Here is a 15,338-nt window from a genome sequence, read left to right as displayed (position 1 = left end):
CGCCGTCGAAACCGAGAATTCTGCCGGCCCGAGTGCGGTGAAAATCAAGCTTCCTCCACTGGTGGTGAAGCAAGTACCACTCAACACGCTGATTGGCGATCTCTCATCGCTGGGCGTTGCCGCTGAGTTTAAGCTCGGCAGGATCGGCACCAAGGTGATGCTGCGAAAAAAAGCGGAGTACGAAGTGGCCGTGAAATATCTGAAGGATTCCAAGACGAAATTCTTCACGCACGACATCCCCGGTGAGAAGCCCTTCAAGGTAGTCATCAGGGGTCTACCAAACTTCGACCCCAAGATGGTCGAAGCTGAAATCAACCGGTACAAGCTAGCCCCAATCGCTGTATTCCGAATGACAAGGAGAGACGAAAACGTGAAGGTGTACCCGGATTGCCTCTTTCTGGTGCACTTCCAGAAAGGGACGGTGACTCTCAATGCGCTGCAAGCCATCCGATCGATCTACTCCATCATCGTACGATGGGAGCCATACCGTGGCGGCCATCGTGACGTAACGCAGTGCCAGTGGTGTCTCAATTTTGGACACGGTACCCGCAACTGCAACATCAAGCCACGCTGCAGCAACTGTGCTCAAGAACACGCCACTACCAACTGCCCTGCGGATGGAGCCGTGGCGTTAAAATGCGCCAACTGTGGTGGTGCACATCAAGGTTCCGACAGACAGTGCTCCAAACGCGAGGACTTCAAACGCATCCGAAAACAGGTGGCAACTAACAACCAATCAGGACGCAAGAAGGACAAAGTCCCGGCATTTCAGACGGAGGATTTCCCGCCTTTTCGTGCTCCTCAGCAAAGGCAAGCGAATTCGCGGGTGCATCTCGCTCAAGCAACTTCCGGTGATTCTGCTAGCCAAAGCTCTCCATCCCCCCTGGATTCTGGAGACAACCAACAGCGCAAAACAACAACCCCGATCTGTTCTCAGCGGATGAACTGATGGAAATTTTCGTCAACATGTCCGGTGCTCTTCGTAAGTGCCGCAATAAGCCCGAACAGATCCAAGTGCTCGGTAAGTTCATCATCCAGTATGGCGTCTAAACCGCTAACTATCGTCACCTGGAATGCTTGCTCTGTAAGAGCAAAAAAGATTGAGCTTGCCGACTTCCTCCGCAAGCACAGCATCGACGTGGGCCTTCTAACCGAGACCCATCTAAAGTCCGGCGACAGCTTCTGGTTGCCTGACCACAATATTATCCGGCTTGATCGCACCAGCTCCAGGGGGGGTGGTGTTGCGGTCGTCGTCAAGAAAGGAATAAAATACCACACTCTGTCCCATATCCGCACCTCTATCATCGAGGCCCTTGGTGTGGAGGTGGAGTCGTCGACTGGATACGTCCAGTTCATCGCCGTCTACTGCCCTCGACAGTGTGCCGCCAGCAGTGGACTAGCGGCTAAATTCAAGAAGGACCTGTCCACCATCACCCGTAACGGTTCCCGCTTAGTAGTTGGAGGAGATCTGAATGCTCGCCATGAGGCCTGGCGGAACTACCAGCAGAACCAGAACGGTCGTCTCCTGTTCGACCACTCACAGCATGGGCTGTATTCCGTTTGGTTTTCGGATGAACCAACATTCATCTCACCGGCGGGCAACCCATCGACGCTAGACCTGTTCCTGACAAATATCGGCTTGTCCAAGCCGATAGCCTTAAACGAACTCAGCTCCGACCACCAACCGGTGGTGGCTGAACTGGGCTGCAACGTGGCTCCTGCTTCAAGCCTGCGCAAGGACTACCATCGCGTTAACTGGGCCCAGTTTGGACGCGTGGTAGACAGGCACATCATCGACAACCCGCCGCTTGACACCGTGGAGGACATCGACCGAGCGTTGGAGGGACTCCACCAAGCCATAACCGTGGCTGACGAGGCGTGCGTCCGACGAGTTCCTGTGAGGGGTAAGTTTATTGCCATTGATTCCCACACCCAACTTTTGATTCGCCTGAGAAATGTTCGTAGACGCCAGTTTCAGAGGACTCGAGATCAAGCGAGGAAACGTGAAATGGCCGATCTGAACAAGGAGATTGCTTCCAGAATGGTCTCACGAAAGTTTCGGGTGGCTTGTCCAGAATCTGGACGACCGCTCCAGACCATTCTGGAAAGTTGCCAAGGTCTTAAAGACGCACCCTAAACCCATTCCACCACTAAAAGATGAAAATGATGACGATCGGCTCATAATCACCCCTCAGGAGAAAGCAAATGCGATTGGTGAGCATATTGCCAAATCGCACTTGCTTGGCTCCAACATCCAAAGTCCGCTGGAAGTTCAGGTTGAGCTATGCGTACTCAACCTTGATTCCTCTCTTTGTGCCATCCCTCCGGAGGATAGAATCACAGTGGAACAGATTTGCTCAGTGCTGAAATGCACCAAAAACATGAAGGCCCCGGGTTTGACGGAATATTCAACCTAGTGTTGAAAAATCTCTGCATGAAGGTTCACTCTCTGCTGGCTGCTGTCTTCAACAGATGCTTGGAACTGCACTACTTTCCAAGCAAGGTTGCAAAGACTCATTTCAGCTAAAACAATGTTTTTCCAAATTATGAAATAATTAGATGCCATGATCAAATTTTGAATTGGTAGGCTACAAGAAGAGGTTGCAAAGAATGTGTTTGACATATTAAACCTGTTTATTTCACTTCATGAGAGTCACAATCAGCGATTTTTCACAAACTCACTCACTCACTCACTCACTCACTCAGCGATCAGCAAATCGCTGATAGTGACTCATAGAAAGCAAAATTTACAGGTTTTATGTTTCCAACGTATACTTTGTAACCTCTTCTTGTAAGTTACAAGTAAAACATGCCATCATACCATCTTTTGGTTTTATTATTCCGAAAAACATTATTTTAGCTGAAATGAGTCTTTGCAACCTTGTTTCCAAGTATCTGGAAGACAGCGAAAATCATACCTATCCGCAAACCCGGGAAGGACCCAACGCTAGCTTCAAGCTACAGGCCAATCAGTCTCCTTTCAGCGCTGAGCAAATTGTTCGAGAAACTTATTCTCAGTCGTTTGCTCAAGTTTGTCGAGGAGCAAAACATTCTCCTACCGGAACAGTTCGGGTTCAGCAAGGGGCACTCCACAAATCATCAGCTAGTACGGGTGACGAATAACATCCGAAGTAACAAGGCTGTATCCAAGTCCACAGCCGTGGCATTGTTAGACGTTGAGAAAGCGTTTGACAATGTCTGGTACAATGGGCTTGTATACAAGCTTTGTAACTTCAACTTTCCTTTGCATCTTGTTAAAATCATCCGTAACTACCTTCAGCAAAGATCGTTTAAGGTATCGTTGAAAGGCTGCCTTTCAAACACGTTCTCCATCCCAGCAGGAGTTCCGCAAGGAAGTCTGTTGAGCCCTTTGCATTACAGCATCTACACTTCAGACATTCCTCCCCTCGGAGACGGTTGCGTGTTCTTCCTATTCGCAGGTGATACCGCAATAACCGTCAAGGGTAGGATGCCTCGCGAAATAACAAACAAGCTCCAACGATGTCTTGACGCCTTCGCTGATTATGCCACCACGTGGAAAATCAAAATCAATGCTTCCAAAACACAAACAATCATGTTCCTCCATCGGCAATCACCCAAACTAAAACCGGCTCCCTCTTGTACTGTAATCATGGATGGCACAAGGGTTGAGTGGTCCGCCGAAGTAACCTATCTCGGGATGTTGTTTGACGAAAAGCTCCTATTCCGCTCGCATGTGGAGAAAACCGTAATCAAGTGTTCCGCCTTGGTTAGGTGTCTGTATCCGCTGATTTGCCGTAGATCCCGCCTCTCAAGAGTGAACAAACTGGCTGTCTACAAACAAATCATAGCACCTGCGATCCTCTACGCAGCTCACATGTGCACAGACTCACAGGAACAAAATTCAAGTCGCTCAGAATAGAGTGCTGAGGATGGTACTTGATCGGCCTTTCGACACTAAATAGAATAATAAATTTACACGAAGAGGCTGGCATTGCCAAAATAGATTCCAGAATTAACGAAATAAAAACTAAGGTTGCACAAAAATGTAATTTATGACAACATGCTTTGATAAGCAATTTATATATAGTAGATTAGGTGTTGTTGCTAATCGATTAGGATAACAAATTATCTGTGTTTGTCATATCCTGAAATTGCTCGTAAGTTTTAGTGTATAATTCATATTTATAATTATTAATTTACTCACAACAAATTCTAGTGTGTTCAAAAATACATTTGCAATCTATAGAAATAAATTTTTACTACACCAAATCAGTTTTTTGTTTTTAATATAAACAACGTACTGAGCCGCACAATCCAATCGTGTTTTCCTTTGTATTTCGCTAAATCATTCCTCTTGACAGTCCTCATCAATCTATTCATGACCCGTCGAGTTGACATCTCCGTTCATCTACTGGATTCGGGAAGCCTCAATTCCCTATGGAAATTAGTAACGGGTGTAGTGACGCTCGTTACGCTTTCGCCAACATTTCCCGACCCGTAAAGCTGCTCCGATCCTCCAGCTTTACTCCGATCCATGATATCCAAGACTGCAAGCTTCGTCACAGGTCTCCGAAGTACTCCTGACACCGTCCTGATGTTCGCTTGCCTGACCCGTCCATCCTTTCCGGGAAACACCGTTATCACGATCCCCCGTATCCAACGGTTCCTCACGCCTTCGTCCACCGAGAATACGACATCTCCTACTGCAATGGGTTTCGTATCTTCAAACCACTTCGTTCTTCGAGTAATCGTCGGTAGATACTCTCGGATCCATCTGCGCCAAAATTGATCGAGCATGTATTGGCACAGCTTCCATCCGCTCCGAAGTGCTTCTCCTTCGTCCGTTGGTGTCTTCTCTGTTTGCTTCGCTCCATCCGAACTAAGTAGAAGGAAGTGATTCGGCGTAAGTGCTTCCTGATCCGACGTCTCTAGTGGCATATATGTCAACGGCCTCGTGTTGACCATAGACTCTGCCTCACACAGAACGGTTTGGAACACTTCCTCTGATGGTGTCCTTGGATGGTTGATGGAGTTCATTGCTGCTTTAACCGCCCTAACCATCCTCTCCCAAGCACCGCCCATGTGCGGGGAGGCAGGCGGGATGAAACTCCACTGGGTGTTAGCGTTCGTGAAACTTTCTGACAATTTCTGGTTGATATCCCTCATCTGTTTCGCCATCTCTCGTTCTACTCCAACGAAGTTTGTCCCGTTGTCAGTGAAAATACGAAGTGGGGCTCCTCGTCGTGCGATGAACCGCCGTAGAGCGAGCTTGCACGATTCCGCCGACAGAGATGCTGCGACTTCGAGATGTACCGCTCTAATGGTGAGGCATGTATAGAGCACGACCCATCGTTTCACCTGACTTCGACCAATCTTGATCAAACATGGTCCGAAATAATCGATGCCGACCAGGGAAAACGGACGAACGAAAGATGTCACACGTTCTTCCGGAAGCGGAGCCATCCGAGGAACTTTTGGTTGGGCCTTGTACACGCGGCACCATAGGCATCGCCGTGCTATTTTCTGAACTTCCGTGCCCAGATTAGAGATGTGAAACTTCTGCCGGATCTCATTGACCACGGTCTCTCCGTTTTGATGACCATACATTCTGTGATACCGATCGATGAGTAACTCGGTGATGCGATGACTTTTCGGCAAGATCACTGGATATTTTGCGTCGTACGTAGCATATGGTGAAGCACCTATACGACCACCCATCCGGAGTACACCACAATCGTCGATAAACGGAGGTAGATTCCTTATGGGACTGGTCTTCTTGACGTTTGCTCAAGTATCACTACTCCTGTCCGGATTTTTCCTCAAAGTAGTCAACAACTTCTGCTGCACATTCTAATCCACGACATTTTCTAACAAAGTGGTATCATATGCAGTAGCTCGCAACAGTCGTTCCCATGTCGAGAACCGACTGCAATCGATAAAGCCGGTATCAACGATTTCCGTGTGGATGTGAACTGCGCGCAATTCTTCATGAATCTCGATGAACTTCACCTTTTGCTGGGGCCACTGATCTTCTGGTTCGTATAGAAAGTCTGGACCTACAAACCACCGATTGGATGGACGCAAATCGGGAACGCCCTTCCACTTCGTTCCGTCATCAGCTATGTTGAATTTAGACGGAACGTGTCGCCATTCTTGTACGTTTGTGTCCTCCAAGATTTCTCCGACTCTTACTGCAACGCATTGTCGATACCTTCTTGCGTCTGATCTTATCCACGACAACACTGTATCAGAATCAGTCCAGATGCACCTTTTTTGGATTTCTATGGTATGATTCTCGACAATCGACTTCATCAGTCGACTACCCAACAACGCTGCTTGCAGCTCTAAGCGCGGAACCGATAGCGGCTTCAGAAGTACTACCTTCGTCTTTGACGCAACCAGCGCACACCGTGGTTGTCCGCGATCGATTACGCGGAAGTAAGCTACGCAAGCCAAAGCGGACAGACTTGCGTCCACAAATATATGGAGCTCCAATGTTTGGTAACTCTGCGTTACATACCCCGGAAAATAGCAACGAGGTACTCGTACTTGGTCCAGGGTGCTGAAACTGTTTGCAAAACTGATCCAGCTTTCTTCAACATTCTCCGGAATCACTTCGTCCCATCCGACTCCACATCTCCAAAGATCTTGGATCAATATTTTCCCATGGATGAGAATGTGAGAGATCAGACCGAGGGGATCGTACAAGCTCATAATGAATCGAAGAATCTTCCTCTTCGTTGGCGGTGAATCTCCCGACACGAGATGCTGTAGATCCTCTGGTAACGACAAACTGAAGATGAATTCGTCCTCATTTGGTAGCCATGCCATTCCCAGAACTCGTTCAACCTGATTAACCTTATCGTTGCCGAAATCTTTGCGATGAACTACGTTCTGCTCTCCGATACCTTGCAGCACCTTCGATGAGTTCGACAGCCAATTTCTGATTTCGAACCCGGCTTTTGCGTGAACGGTACGAACGTCTACAGCCAGCTTCGTCATTTCCTCTTCGGTGTCCCGGCTATCCAAGTAGTCATCCACATAATGGTTTTCTACTATAGCCACTGCCGCTTCCGGAAACTCAAGCTCAAAATCTTTCGCATTTCGGTTCTTAATGTATTGAGCTTGACAAGGTGAACACGTCGACCCAAAGGTAGCCGCATCCATAATGAAGATTTCCGGAGCTGTTGATGGATCAGGACTCCATAGAAAGCACTGAGCCATGCGGTCCACTCGCCGAATGAAAAATTGGTGATACATCTCCCGCACGTCCCCTACGGCAGCTACTTGCCGTTGTCGAAATCGAGACAGCACTTTCGGAAGTGGAGTTAGCAGATCCGGACCCTTCAATAGCATTCCGTTGAAGGATACACCGTTTACCTTTGCAGCTGCATCCCAAATCATTCGAACTTTCCCAGGTTTTCGAGGATTGACTACCACCCCCAACGGCAGAAACCACATTCGAGTAGGGTCGGCGTCTTGGATCTCTTTCTGCGACGCCTTGTGAGCGTAGCCTTTCTTCTGATAATCTTCGATTTGCCCTTCCAAATTCGCTTGAAGCTCCGGGTTCAATTTCAAACGTCGCTGAAGACATGCTAACCTCCTTTCCGCCATAGCGTAGCTAGAAGGAAACTGCACCGTGTCGCTGCGCCATAGCAATCCTGTCTCATAGCGACCGTCTTCCCGTCGCATTGTTGTTCTCTCCAGGATCTCTCGTGCCCGTCGATCTTCTTCTCCCTCGAGCGTACGTGGTATCGAAATACCAAGACTTTCCTCCGCGAAGAAACTATCCACCAGCTCATGTAGACCTTTCAACTCCTCGCATTTACAAATGTGCAACGACGGTGCATCATTGATCTTAGCAGAATCACCGATGCTGCCAAACACAGTCCAGCCCAATCTGGTTTTCGTAGCGACTGGCTCCTGTGCTCCTCTTTCTCGACATTTCAGCGGAATAGAAAGACGCACATTATCGAGCCCTATTAAGATTCTTGGAACGGCTTGCTCGTAGCTCTGAACTGGCAGTCCCTCCAGATAAGGATAACCTTTTGCAAGATCCCCGTACCGAAGAGTTTGTACCGGTAAATCCAAGCCCGCGACATTTCGGACATTTTCCAGTGTAAATCTTGTACCACCAGATGCGCTGGAAATCTGTAAGCTTATGCGACGAGACGTAGGCTCACGCCGCGTGACATTCGCTGTCCAGGTTAAACACAAAGGTTGAACTTCTCCGTCAATGCTCAATTGATCAGCGATTTCTGCATCCATTAGCGACGATGAACAGAAACGACTGCCGGAGATCTGGCCCCCGAACGCGAGGACTCATGGGATTCCGGGAGACCCGGGTGTAACATTGTATTATGGTCCTTAGAACAACCCCCTACGTCACAAACCCGTGTTGATTTGCATGGCCACTTACCGTGTGCTACCAAGCATCGTCTGCAGAGTTGGTGTGTTTGGACTGCTTTCCAACGGTCCCCAAGCGTAAATGACTTAAATTCAACACAGTCCCTGATTCTATGCTTGTTACTTTGACAAACGTAACATGGTCTAGCTTGACTATCTACCCTCTTACCTGCAGGACTTTCTTGCTTACGATAGTCTTGCGAATAATGCGCATTCATATACTCCCTGTCGTTCGATTTTTGTTTCTCAGGCCGGCTCGATCGTTGACCACCGTGCTCGTGGAAGTGAGTAACGTCACTGGCTGCAGAAGTTATGGTGGTCATATATTCGCTGAAGGTACCCAAATCGACGAATCCGATGCGTTTCTTGTACAGCGCCCAATCCAAACGAATATTGGCAGGCAATTTGTCTACTAGCTTCCCTATGGAAATTAGTAACGGGTGTAGTGACGCTCGTTACGCTTTCGTCAACAGGTGTATATAGTAGTTGTATGTTAGTTGTAGTTGTAAATAGTAGTTATAAGTAGTCTCCTTTTTACAATTCAAATCAAACCAATCCCACCAAGGTGGTCATACTTTAAAAATAGGCCTGATAGGACTAGGAACTGTAAATAATAATTAAAATCTCAAATGTACTAAAGTTGAAAAGACGCATCTGTGTCACTTGAAAATTCATACATGTAAACCACACAAACACAAGAAATAAAGATCATTTAAAGTAAAAAAAAAAATACTTTAATTCAAATCTCTCTCCCTTTACCTTAATTACCAGCCACATTTGTCACGAAAATTAACAACAGATGGCACGCATGCTTTAGTTCCAGCACTTTCGGAGTTTGGATATTGAACGTATTTTCCAAGCATGCTTCCTTAGTACCGTTCCGATTCAAATTTCAGACGATTCAAATTTCGGACACTTTCATTTTTAATTAAATATTACATCCAGTTAGAAACAAAGTAATAATGTTAGATGATCGTGGAGGGCACTAGTCAAAAAAATTTAAAATTTACAAGACATGTGGATCATATTCGACCGAGATAATCAACTTTTAAAAGTGTCCGAAATTCGAGTTTAAGTGTCCGAAATTTGAATCGGCACGGTACCTCTATAAGGATGCGAAAAATAAATGTTTCATACTTTCGAAGAGATTTCAGTTTCTAAAAGATAACACACATTTATGTTCCATTTTCAAGTCCATGGCTGCTTGAAATCACAAATGAAAGTTAATTTCCTACTATCAATACAAACCTAATATGTGTACACCCCAAGTAACCAACAAGCCTGTCTCCATAATTCCATGGAGATTTTAGGAAATACTTAATCAATACTGAGGAGAGTTTATTTCAGGAGAGTTCTTTGAGAATTCCTCGGTAATTCAGGGAACCTAAATAATAATTTTATGAGATAGAGTGAATCAATGAGCTTTCTAGCGATAATTTCTACAGTATTTTAGAGTAAATTGTAAGAGAATACCAGAGAGAATTTTAAGACGAGCCCTGAAAAATTTTTGAGATGATTCTAAGGAAAATCTTAGGAAAATACTAAAGAAATTCTGTGAAGAACTGCAAGAGCATCAAGATGATTCACACACAGATATTTTTCAAGATCACAAGAGAAAATTCCAGAGGCCTTCCTTAGCTCAATCGGTAAAGGCACAGCTACAAAGCAAGACCATGCTGGAGGTTGCTGGGATTGATTCCCGGTTCTGTCTAGGAAGTTTTCTCGATGCTTTCAAAATTTAAAACTAACAGAAATATTTCAATAGCATATTTTTTAAACGAATTTTAAATAAAGGTTTCATTGATAACCTGGAAATTTTCTGTTGAAGTTCTGGAAAAACCTAGAATACTCAGGAAAATTGATTAAGCATAATCCACTAAGAAACTAAGACCAATCCTGAGCAATCAAGCATGAACAATCAAGATTCTGCTACATAATTTCATGAAAAGCATTCAAAATTTGCAATGTTTCACGACATGAAAATTAAGCTTACATAACAATTACAACATTATTTTAAAAACATTGCGGCGACCACATTACAGAATCTGTTCATCCGGTCAAAAAATGCAAATTCTGAAAACTGTTTATGCTAACATGCAATAGAATCTTACATTTCCCGGTTGGGTGTGGCTTCTGAGCGAATTTACCATCTTTATCGCCTCATGATATCATACTCAAGCTGCAGTATTAACATGATTGATGCTTCCAATCAAATTCAATTACAAGATTAGTAATTTCACAATTGCCTCACACCACTCCCAATCAGATCATAAATCTGATCAAATTATCTCATCCATCAGCAACAGAGATCTGATCTTTCGATCGAATTATCTGTCACAGCCAAACGATTCATTCGTCAATACCCTTCCTTCCTCCCCTGCACCCACACAGCCCGAAGATAACTTCATCAAATATTCAAATCTCACTAAACGAACCCGCCCCGCGTGCCGGTCGTCGGATTGCCACACGCTTCAAATACCTTACGATCCATAAATCATTTGGATGCGATAAATCTCTAAATAGCATACCGGATGATATCACGATTGATGGATTAAATCAAGCGACGATGATGAATTGACCGCACGTAGGTTGGAAATCGGCATGCTGTAACAACACCAGGAACAGCTCACACTGACTGGCACGATTTGCAACCATTTCCAGTGAATTTTCAATCGGCACTAGCGGAAATTTCACACGAACTCGTCGGCGTCCAATTTCAAGTGGAATGTGATCAAATCCTCAATTTTCCCTCTTTGTAGAATCCCGATCGGACCGTCAGACGTCAGGCGCGGTGCAATTGTTGCTGCAGGAGAGCAACCCGAGAGGGTGTAATTTTCGTCTATTCCTCACCGTCGGCCGCCAGCACACGATGAAATGAATCAATCAAAGCCTAATTGGAGCTTAATCAAGTTTTCCGATTCCCAACTCGTTCGATCTCTGACGAATTACCAGTCACGCAAATTTACTGCACTGCGAAAAAGCAGCAAATTGGGACCTAAACAGGTATCGATGGTGGTGATGATGCGGAGGCTAAACAACATTGTAGGTAGGTTAGCAACTAGTTTGATTATTTTCTACTGCTCCGTCGTTGGGGGAAGATCAGTATACTACATACAGGACAGGATAATGCTGGGATGGATCCGCGCACGAAGATCATCTCCAGCTTCTGAATTGGATAATGCACACGTTCTGCTTTCCACTGCAATCATTTGTGTGTTCGGTATATTAGGTTGCATTAGCATACGCTCTGCTGCTAGTCGGGATGCCCAGTAGCAATTGGCGGTGAACGGATTTTCAATTACTAGGAAGAAAGATGCGGATAGAACAATGCTGTGGCCTTATGCGAGCGGTGCATGCAATGCAAGATTTATGGAAGAAGAGTATTGATAAGTTGAGTTTGAGTTGAGCAAGAAGATGTTTTCAGCACCCAGCGGTGCTACTTTGATAATGCTCGATGAATGTAGAAAAAAAATGAGAGAACTCAACAATTTAGTTCTTTAACCTTCCTAGTGCATTAGGGTCTTTTTTGACCCGGCGTCACTTAAAAAAAGCTGTAATTTTGTAACGAAATATGATAGAGACCTGAAATTTCCTGACTTTCCCTAATTTTCGGAAACAAACATTTTGATGTCAAAAGATGCTCTTAGCGACCTCTGGGAGTGACGCTACAAAAAAAGTGACACATTGTGCATTAGGGTCAAAAAAGACCCAGACTGAAATTCACTCCCAAAAACCCATTTTTGAACCGATTCTTGATTTATTGGCCTCGAATGAAAGATAAAGGGTTATAGAATGGCATCCTTTCCAGGATTTCTCCAATTTGGCCATTTAGGCTACTTGGCACCGGTTCCGATAGGCCACAAAAGGACATTTCCAAAAACCTCATGTACTGGTACCGTCCGACGGCTCAAAATTTATGATTTTTCATCCAGAAGCAACTAGACATCATACCATGAACCAAAAGGTGAATCTGGCAACATTCGGATACCTAGAACCGGTTCCGGCAGGGCCCCAAAAAGGACAATTCCAAAACCTCATGTACTGGTACCGTCCGACGGCTCAAAATTTATGATTTTTCATCCAGAAGTAAATAAACATCATGTCATGGACCAAAAAGTGAATATGGCTACATCCGGATACCCAGAACCAGTTCCGGTAGGGCTCAAAAAGGACAATTCAAAAACCTCATGTACTGGTACCGTCCGACGGCTCAAAATGTACGATTTTTCATTCAGAAGTAAATATACATCATACCATTAACCAAAAGGTGACTCTGGCAACATTCGGATACCCAGAACCGGTTCCGGCAGGACCCCAAAAAGGACAATTCCAAAACCTCATGTATTGGTACCGTCCGACGGCTCAAAATTTATGATTTTTCATCCAGAAGTAAATAGACATCATGTCATGGACCAAAAGGTGAATATGGCCACATCCGGATACCCAGAATCGGTTCTGGTAGGGCTCAAAGAGGACTTTTCCTAAACCTCATGTACTGGTATCGTCCGACAGTTCAAATTTATGATGTTTCATCCAGAAGTAAATAGACATCATGCCATGAACTAAAAGGTGGATCTGGCCACATCTGGATACCCAGAACCGGTTCCGGCAGGGCCCCAAAAAGGACAATTCCTAAATCACATGTACTGGTATCGTCCGACGGCTCAAAATTTATGATTTTTCATCCAGAAGTAAATAGACATCATGTCATGGACCAAAAGGTGAATATGGCTACATCCGGATACCCAGAACCGGTTCCGGTAGGGCTCAAAAAGGACCATTCCAAAACCTCATGTATTGGTACCGTCCGACGGCAATGAAACAAGCTGCTCGTCGATAGTAATATTCTCATGCGGTGTGAAGAGTAGCGCTTGTTGACCATTCCATAGATCCCAAAATTCTCTAATAGCGGTTTTCTTCTCGCGAGATCGTTCAGCTTTGTCATCAGTTCGGATCATAGCGAAAATGTCTTTGAATCTGCGAGCTGACATTGTTGCCCGGAAGATCGGTCGTCCAAGCATCTCGTGCCATAATGTCTCAACTGGCTCCTTGTTTGACTTGAAAATAGATGACAATATAAGCAAACCCAGAAAAGCATCGAACTCCACCGCATCTATGATTTTTCAATTTTCTCTACATTTTTCAAAACCCTTTTCGTTAGCGTGGCTGATGACGAGAGTGATGAGACTATCATCGAAAGAAGCTTTAAAAGCTTGAACTTCATTGTTCACATGAGCAGTTGCATAGCTCGTTACTCCTGGGCGAGTTCGTAAAATCTCATAAGACCGCTTCCGTCCAACTTTGGAATCCGGCTTCACAATATTTTGTTCCCATCGAGTTCCGTCTTTAGACGTCCACGAGTAATCTTCTTCATCACTTATGGATAATTCGTCATCAGAATCCGAAAATTTTTCAATTGAATCATTTTCAGGTTCAGAATCAACTATTTCGTCATCTGATGAACCAAAATCAAAATCTTCGTTCATGATGAAATTTACCTGAAATAAAAGAAAAACAAGTCTCGTAGAAATAAAGAGAATGTGTTTCGGATTGACTCTCGTTTTCCAGGATTCTTCTTGAGATTACCCACTGAGACAAAGCCTGCTCATTACTGCTTGAGGCCTAAGAGACGAACCAACAAATAGCTCAAAGTCTCTATAATATAGAAAAAAGCCTCGTATCGGAACGTATAAGAATAAGTTATAAAATGTGTTTTAGTTATACAAATTATGTCCAGAGTGTTCCTGCAAGGTGAAGTTAAATCAAAATCATTTTATTTTTCTCACTTGTTTTTATTTATTTTTTTTTTCATTCACAAAAATTGGTCATGTCTACGAAGAAAAGGCAACAGTTTGTTTCGGGATGATAAATTATAACATTTGTACCAAATTTGAAGGTGAACAAAAAGATAATTTCAGTAGTGAAGGCGTACACAGAACATGGTTGCGTTTTTATTGAAAATGGTATTAGGAGTATCAGACTTATGATAAGTCAGTAGGATGCTAGAATTACTTATAGTGGAGCAAAAGTACGAGGCAGCGCACAATGGGCAAAAACTGACCCAGAGTCACACTTATTTCATATCGCTGGTTTCAAAGGGTGTGAGATCCTGTTCTAATGTACAAAAATTGGGGAAAACGAAAACTGCTAGTTTTGTCTTGCAGAGACTACCAAAAGTGCCGATTTCACCCGTTTCTCCCCATTTTCTGATGAAATTAGAAGTTATTTGAGTTCATATGTGACTACCGATTATCTGCAGCCATAAAATGCATTGGGTGATATGGTAGTAAGCCGTGCCAATGATTAATTGGGTTGTTTGCTTGCCCAATAAGCCAATTGGCTTTTATAAAAAAAATTGATTCATCAATTTCGATAAATTTTTCAAATAATTAATGTTTGATTTCGATGCCACTTGGCAATTGCCAAGCGGATGTCATACGTGAGGTGTTATTTTTCAAATAAAATGAGGTTTAGGAAAAGTCCTCTTTGAGCCCTACCGGAACCGGTTCTGGGTATCCGAATGTTGCCAGATTCACCCTTTGGTCTATGGTATGATGTCTATATACTTCTGGATGAAAAATCATAAATTTTGAGCCGTCGGACGGTACCAGTACATGAGGTTTTTGAATTCTCCTTTTTGAGCCCTACCGGAACCGGTTTTGGGTATCCGGATGTGGCCATATTCACCTTTTGGTCCATGACATGATGTCTATTTACTTCTGGATGAAACATCATAAATTTTGAACTGTCGGACGATACCAGTAAATGAGGATTAGGAAAAGTCCTCTTTGAGCCCTACCAGAACCGGTTCTGGGTATCCGGGTGTGGCCATATTCACCTTTTGGGCCATGACATGATGTCTATTAACTTCTGGATGAAAAATCATAAATTTTGAGCCGTCGGACGGTACCAATACATGAGGTTTTTGAATGGTCCTTTTTGAGCCCTAC

General features: G+C 44.4%; 1 protein-coding gene across 1 annotated transcript; it reads right to left on the bottom strand.

Moving 5' to 3' along the window:
* Positions 1-4,386: 4,386 nt before the first annotated feature.
* On the bottom strand, positions 4,387-5,589 carry LOC135709824 (uncharacterized). Its single transcript, XM_065232239.1, has one exon. It carries the CDS (start codon positions 5,587-5,589, stop codon positions 4,387-4,389), a length of 1,203 nt encoding a protein of 400 aa, XP_065088311.1.
* Between the last annotated feature and the right edge of the window lie 9,749 nt (positions 5,590-15,338).

This window comes from Ochlerotatus camptorhynchus, unplaced genomic scaffold (assembly GCF_037179485.1).
Source record: "Ochlerotatus camptorhynchus isolate MF236.1 unplaced genomic scaffold, CSIRO-AGI_Acam_v1.1 ptg000036l, whole genome shotgun sequence".
Classification (NCBI taxonomy): domain Eukaryota; kingdom Metazoa; phylum Arthropoda; class Insecta; order Diptera; family Culicidae; genus Ochlerotatus; species Ochlerotatus camptorhynchus.
Note: the sequence above shows the minus strand (reverse complement) of the source record. Positions and strands in the feature narration are given on the sequence as shown.

What these genes read in the sequence shown, in the direction of transcription:
- LOC135709824 (XM_065232239.1), bottom strand. Translation starts at nt 5,589, where the DNA reads ATGTATGGTCATCAAAACGGAGAGACCGTGGTCAATGAGATCCGGCAG.